Raw genomic sequence first — 7,471 nt, forward strand, 5'->3', positions numbered from 1 at the left:
TGTTAATATCATGTGCTCTTTAACACAGCCTCCACTGTGCAGGAGCCCCCTCCCTAGATGAGCCCAGACCCCCTTCACATCAAGGCTTTTCTTCTGTGAAGGGGGTGCGCTCCTCTTTTAGAGGATCGATTTGAAGGAGGCGTTTGGCTGAAAGCTCTGATGTGAGCACAGATAAAGACTCATGGTGTGAATGTGAGTGGATGGTGGAACTTTTTCAGTTTGTTGCTGAAACTAAAACCACCTGAGAATCAACAAAATAAGTGAAAAACGTCATGGAAAGAATATAAAAACTTTCATTTAATAAATATTGATGTATTAGTTTCTTTTCATGCCCTTTCTTGAAGTTTTCCTTTCTGTTCTTCAACTTTACTTTCTTCCTCTTCTCTTTCCATTCCTCTGCTTTTGCAGGACATGCAGCAGAGAATAGACAGAATAAACCCTGAGACATAAACAGCAGAAGAAGAGTAAATGGCGGCAGCACAGACAGATGGGCCCCAGTTGAGGTCTTTTATTTTGAAGAGTTCAGGCCTAACAAGGCGTTGTGGCGCCGGTGTGTTTGGTTTAACGCTGCCATGTGTTTACACTTGCTTCGTTTCTCTTGGTTCTCAGGAACAGTGGAAACTCGCCTGTCAAATAAATAATATGCAGATTTAGTTTGAGGAAAATGTGTCCGACTGAGACTCACAAATGTGTCCAACAAAACGTCTTTGGATTTAAAAAGTGTTTTTTCTTCACACCAGAAAATGTTTTGTTCTTTTAATCTAAAATTTAATAGATTTTATGTTTCATCTTTTATATTTTTAAACATCTTCTATCTCCACTTTTTATTTTCTTTATCTTTAAAAGTTTCTCCCTCTGAGTCTAAAACTGAAGCCTTAAAGGGTGGTGCTGTTGATTCCAGTCTAAGCTGATGAGCAGAGGAGTCATCCTGACCTCCTGACCCTTGTCAGGCTGGCGTGGATCTTGTCCTGGATCAAATCCACAGGGAGATTTCTGCGAATGGCGCAACAAGATAAAAACACAAATGTTGTCTTTTTTTTCTCTCTGACTGAGGAAAAGAGTTCTCCAGAAATGAGAAACATATTTGTTAAAGTCCAGTCTGGATTCAGAGCAGGTTAAAACTCAGGCTCAGAGGAGGCTTTGAGTCTCTGTGGTGGTCTTGAGTTTCTCTGCAGTGGTTTTGTGTGTTCTTGGGGCCATGGCCTCTGAATTGGTTTGGTTTTGTGGTGGATTGAGTCTTTGTGGGTTTATGGTTTTGCATCTCTTTGTCTTTACTTCAGTCAGGGGCTTAGGTCTTGGGCCTCTGAGTATTTTCTAGTTGATGCTTTCACTCCACACCATTTCAGAAAGAAATATAGTCCATCTTCCTGCACTAACTTTAGTCCTAGCTGCAGTTACTTAGGATACTTTTGGACTTTGTAACAGTGTATTTCTACTGTGTGGTATTTCTATTTGCAGGGAGGTGAAAGCCTGAGGAACTGCTCAGCCTGAAGAAGAACCAGTGTCCTGACAGCTGGAGGAGCAGAAGGTCTCAGGTGGGTCTCTGCAGCCCCAGTGATAAAGCTCAGTGGGATGTTTATGTGAGTGGAGAATGTGGGCAGGTCTGCAGTCAGTGTCGAGGTATGTGGACTCTGTCAGCGAGCCAACAACACGTCCAGCATGTCGGCTGCAAACTGCTCACACTCAGCTGCTAACAGAGTCCAGCTGCACTGCAGTATTTCCATCTTCCTACTGCAGTACTTTTTTGTAAAGCATAGTAACAACTTGGCAGATTCAGATGAATAAAACTAAACCTAATTAGGATGTAGAATTATGGGTTAAACTATTCAGCTTTACGTAGTCATTGAAACAAGCTCCACCTTCACCAGGTGCTGTTTTATATTGATGGTGATATTTTCATGGATACTTGATGTTGTTAGAGCAAATGTGACTGTAGTACTGTCTGTGAAAACCATGACTTTGTTCTGCACAGGGTTCAGGAAGATGGAAAGAAAACTGAGGTTTAGTGTTAAAACTGTTCCCATAAAGTTCTTTGGGATTTTCTTTTTTTTTCAGAAATCATAAAAAATAAACACAGATAACCTTAATGTGCAATCTGAAATGATGTGGTGTATATTTACTGAAGTACTAAAGTAAAACTTGAATTTTTAGTTGTCTTGTTTTGTGCTGCAGATGTTCAGTTGATTAAATGAGAACATTAAATATAAAATCAGCTTCGCCTCAACCAGCAAGTAAATACTTCTACATTAGTGCATGAGAAATAACAGTAAAGTAATATATAATATACTTAAAGGACATTTATACAGTTTGGTATTAGGATCTGAGTAATTCTACCTCTGCAGCATTGGAATACTTCTACATGACCTAACATGTAAGTACTACAAGTGCTAAGTGTTTAATACAGTAGCCCACATTGTGTATGAGTACTTTGACTTTGTGTTTACTAAATTCTCAGTAGTTTGGAGTAACACCGAGTATTTTGCTGTGTAGCTGCACAAAGTACAAACGTCAATCATTAGTCTGATCCGGTTAACGCCACGCCCCTTTTATATCCACCGACCAATCAGAGACGAGATTGCGGAGAAAACATGGTTTGATTGGAGGGTGGAGTGGCGATCTGAGTTTCAAGGCGACCCCTTTTTCTGTGTAGGGAGAGCGGTGAGTATCGGGGGAAGCCTGAAAACCGTGCCGGGCCGGTGCTCCTGCAGACCGCGCTGAGGGAGAAGGAAACCCACGGACCTGCAGAAAGCTCCGCATTAACCAAAGTTTTATTCACAAAGAAACTTTGCTGCCGCGTCTCTGTGGACTGTTGCCGAGCATATAGTCCCGACCAGCTCGACGAGCCTCGGATTCGTCACATGCGGCGCTGCCGGACCACAGACCTCCGCCTCCCCTGGGTCTGAGCAGCTCAGAATAAAGTCCGAGAACGCGAGTTTTATTCTGCTGCTTTTTTAAAATCGTTTTTCTGTGAAATAAAAGGACTTTACTCACTGGATCCGGACTAGAACAGGTCTGGACTGCTTATGTATTGTACTTATGTATTGTTATTTTTTCACTAGAGTTCTGGACTCTAGTGTGGAGTAATAACGGAGGGCTGCATTAAAGAGCTCCTTATGTGGATATTTACACAGAAAATGAGGAGAGACACATAAATCTGCAGAACTTTTTTTGTAGTTTCCTGCTCCATGTGAACTCTTGCAGCTTCTTTAAAGTCTCTGCTGTTGTGGAAACTGTGTCTAGTGTTGTCCATGATGGCGGTGGGGAGAAGCTTGTGGGTTTGGATAACAGGCTGCTCTCTGGTCTCCGTGCTCCTTTTTCAGCCGTGCACCAGTCAGTATGAGAAGGGGATTTCCATTCCGGACCACGGCTTCTGCCAGCCCATCTCCATCCCTCTGTGCACAGACATTGCCTATAACCAGACCATCATGCCCAACCTGCTGGGACACACCAATCAGGAGGATGCTGGGCTGGAGGTCCACCAGTTCTATCCATTGGTTAAAGTCCAGTGCTCTGTGGACCTAAAGTTCTTCTTGTGCTCCATGTATGCACCAGTCTGCACGGTTCTAGAACAGGCCATCCCGCCGTGCAGGTCCCTGTGTGAGCGGGCGCGTCAGGGCTGCGAGGCACTTATGAATAAATTCGGCTTCCAGTGGCCGGAGAGGTTGCGTTGTGAGAACTTCCCAGTGCACGGTGCAGGAGAGATCTGCGTGGGTCAGAACACCACTGACACTGATGGCCCCACGTCCCACCCTACCCCCAGTATCCCTGACCTTGTGACCCTGCCACCATACATGCGGACCAATCAGCAGTTCTCCTGCCCCTTGCAGCTCCAGGTGCCCGCCTACCTCAGCTACCAATTCCTGGGGGTGAAGGACTGTGGTGCCCCCTGTGAAGCTTCCAAACCCAATGGACTGATGTATTTCCGTGAGGAGGAGTTAAAGTTCGGCCGACTCTGGGTTGGCATCTGGTCAGTCCTGTGCTGCGTCAGCACCCTCTTCACTGTGCTCACCTATCTGGTTGATATGAGACGGTTCCGATACCCAGAGAGACCGATCATCTTCCTGTCTGGGTGTTACTTCATGGTGGCAGTGGCCTACACCACCGGCTTTTTGTTGGAGGACAAAGTAGTTTGTGTTGATAAGTTCAAGGAGGATGGATACAAGTTGGTGGCCCAGGGCACCAAAAAAGAAGGCTGCACCATCCTCTTCATGATCCTCTACTTCTTCGGCATGGCCAGCTCCATCTGGTGGGTGATCCTGTCCCTCACCTGGTTCCTGTCTGCTGGGATGAAGTGGGGTCATGAGGCTATTGAGGCCAACTCGCAGTACTTCCACCTGGCAGCCTGGGCAGTGCCGGCAGTGAAAACCATCACCATCCTGGCCATGGGGCATGTGGACGGCGACTTACTCACTGGCGTCTGCTATGTGGGGATCTACAATGTTGATGCCCTGCGGGGCTTCGTCCTGGCACCGCTGTTTGTCTACCTCTTTATCGGCACTTCCTTTCTGCTGGCGGGCTTTGTGTCTCTCTTCCGAATTCGCACTATCATGAAGCACGATGGCACCAAGACAGAGAAGCTGGAGAAGCTGATGGTGAGGATCGGGGTGTTCAGCGTGCTGTACACGGTGCCCGCCACCATCGTCATCGCCTGCTACTTCTACGAGCAGGCGTTCCGGCCCCAGTGGGAGAGGACCTGGCACATGCAGACCTGCAAGCGGTTCGCCGTGCCCTGCCCAGCTGGAAACTTTGCACCAATGACACCTGATTTCACCGTGTTCATGATCAAGTACCTGATGACGATGATCGTGGGTATCACATCTGGTTTCTGGATCTGGTCTGGGAAGACGCTGCAGTCGTGGCGCAGGTTTTATAAGAGACTGAGCAACAACAACCAGGGAGAGACGACGGTGTAGATCTGGGACTGAATTAACAGACACAGAGAACTTCAGCTCCTAGAAGTGTCAATGAGTCTTTTGCTGAACCTTTTATTCCAAGAGGAACTGGCTGATCTGAACCCTCTTTTCAAACCTTCACAGTGGAGAACTCAGAACATGAACACTTTTTAAAGACTTTGTGTATCTTGTGCAGTCGCCGTCACTCTGTCTGGATTCAAATGTTTACTTGTATCTTTGTAATTCTTCATATTATTCACTGATAAGCAGAATTGATGAGGTTCTGATGGGGTCAGGCAGGGCTTTATTTTACAGGTCTGTCATTGTCTTGGGGTCCCTGTGAACAGGGTCATTTTTATACTAATTCGAATATTAATCAGTGTGTGAATAAGAACAAGTCAGAAAAATGCTGGTATGTGAAATGTGACTGCAGGCGAACAGACGTATATGGAACATGAATCAAAAAAATTATTTATGTTTAATGTTCACACTGTGATTTAAAACGGTCCCTTCAGTAGAGCACAGATCCAGAACAACTGTTTGCAGTAACAGTGGGTTGTTTTGCCCCCCCCAGAGTTAGACAGGTGAGTGTGCAGGATTTCTTAAAACAGCAGGAAGTTGTTTATTGTAGTTTGTCTGTGGGTTGAGCTAATTTAAGTTAAAACAAAAAAAAACAACTGAGAATTATTGCATCACTGCAGTCCTTCAGTGGGACAACTTGACTAGACGTGATAAAAACTGGACTCACTGTAGTTTGCAATTTAACTTAATTACATCATGGTGACTATATTTCCTGTTTAGACCCCCCCCCCCCAAAAGCATTATGGGAACTGCAGTATCAAAGCATGATTAACTGTAAGTACAATGAGCAGTTGTGTCTGGTCTGTGTCAAAATTTTTGTTTTCAGTCGACACATTTTGATTCAACCTTCACACAAGAAATTCTAAACTTTATTTGCACATTCTAGAAACATTAAAATGTAAGGAGGGATGTAATGTGATTAACAGTGAATCCAGTTAACCAGTATGAGCCCCAAACATTACAACCAAATTCCATTTCTGTAACTTAGAATATTTTCGACATGTCTTTAGGGAAATAATTACAGACCTGTAAAGTAAATCATCACTGACTGTTTCTTTTCTTTTCTTTATTTTTTATTTTATCGTGTTTTTCTTCTGCAGCACTGTCTCATTTATCACTCATTTGTAAATAAATGGAGAAAAACTTATGTATTTATGAAAATTTTAAAATCACACTGTGATGTTTTGATGCTACCAGCTTATTCTTGTATAATTTTCAGAATAAAATGCTGACGTTTTTAAGAAGTTCTGATTGTTTGGATTGTTTTTTGTGACCAGGGCTTTAATGAAATGTGTTTGTAGGAAACGAAAAATTACTGATACATGTTGATTTTGGCAAATTTCCTCTGAGGTTTTTACTGAAGGAGTTTGAGTGTTAAAGTGGGTTTGTTCCAGCTGGCTGGTCCCTGTATTCCTGCTGAAATCTGAACCTTTTTGCTCTTTTCTTTTTGTTCTGGCTGTTGAACACGTAGTTGAAACCTTCCCCGCGCCTCCGAGAGTGAAACCAGAGCAGTTCGACCTCATTACTGGGGCTGCTGGGGAACTACAGAAAACATATTCAGCCTTTGTTGGATCAGGAATGTTTCACAAAGTCCAGCAAAGTTTCTGTAGTTTGTGGGGAAACGTCTTAGTCGGCAGTAATGTGGTGGATTCACATTAAAGTTTAGTTGTCAAAGCATCTAGAATATGTATATAAATCACAATCATAAGTCTAAAACACAGATATGAAATATATTGTAAGTTATACTTCCTTAAGATCTTATCATCTCTGATGTCCCTCAACAATAAACTTCCATAAATACACTTAGAAATCAGAGGCTGCAGAACTTCATTAAGAATCTTGCTGTTTTTAAGTTTCCTTCAGGGTCACAGTGATCGAGGGACAGTTGTCTGTGCATCCATGGGTTCACTGCAAACAGCAGCTGGTCACTTTAATCAGACACTTTGACAAACTGGAAACTAACAGAGCAATGCTATGTGAGCAGATGTATTTTAAACTATAATCCTGATTAAATGTATGTCAATAATCTTTGTTGATGATAATGTGGTGCCCTCAGGTGGCGTAACAAAAAACTACATGATGTGAGTTTAATAAACAGATATTCAATGTTAGTGATGTTTTTTTCTAAACTGGCTGATAGTGGTGGAAAAATTTCTCAGATCCTTTACTGCAGTAAGAGTAGAAATACAAGTTTATTTATATAAAATCACTGTTACAAAGTCATTTCCAAATACACATAAGACCAGTAAAGTGAAAAGAGATCAAAAATAAATTATCTGATGTTATTGGATTCTAATTATTGATGGATTATTGTGTTGATCACTTTAATGTTGGAGCTGGTAATACACCTGTAACCACGGCAACTGTACACTACAAAGATAGAGACAGCTGCAGCCTCAAAATATTTTTGTAAATATGAAAGATACAGAAGCAAAATGAGACAGAAATGTCACTAAGGACGAAGTAAATCATCAGTATTGGTTTGTGATGGAGACATT

General features: G+C 42.9%; 1 protein-coding gene across 1 annotated transcript; it reads left to right on the forward strand.

Annotated features, from left to right (window-relative positions):
- Positions 1-2,666: 2,666 nt before the first annotated feature.
- LOC113127089 (frizzled-7-like) lies at positions 2,667-6,589 on the forward strand. Its single transcript, XM_026301337.1, has one exon. The coding sequence runs from the start codon at positions 3,249-3,251 to the stop codon at positions 4,911-4,913; it is 1,665 nt and encodes a 554-aa protein (XP_026157122.1). The 5' UTR covers positions 2,667-3,248; the 3' UTR covers positions 4,914-6,589.
- Positions 6,590-7,471: the final 882 nt, after the last annotated feature.

Source organism: Mastacembelus armatus, chromosome 2 (assembly GCF_900324485.2).
Source record: "Mastacembelus armatus chromosome 2, fMasArm1.2, whole genome shotgun sequence".
NCBI classification, from domain to species: domain Eukaryota; kingdom Metazoa; phylum Chordata; class Actinopteri; order Synbranchiformes; family Mastacembelidae; genus Mastacembelus; species Mastacembelus armatus.

Coding starts and splice junctions, on each gene's coding strand:
- LOC113127089 (XM_026301337.1), top strand. CDS start 3,249: ATGATGGCGGTGGGGAGAAGCTTGTGGGTTTGGATAACAGGCTGCTCT.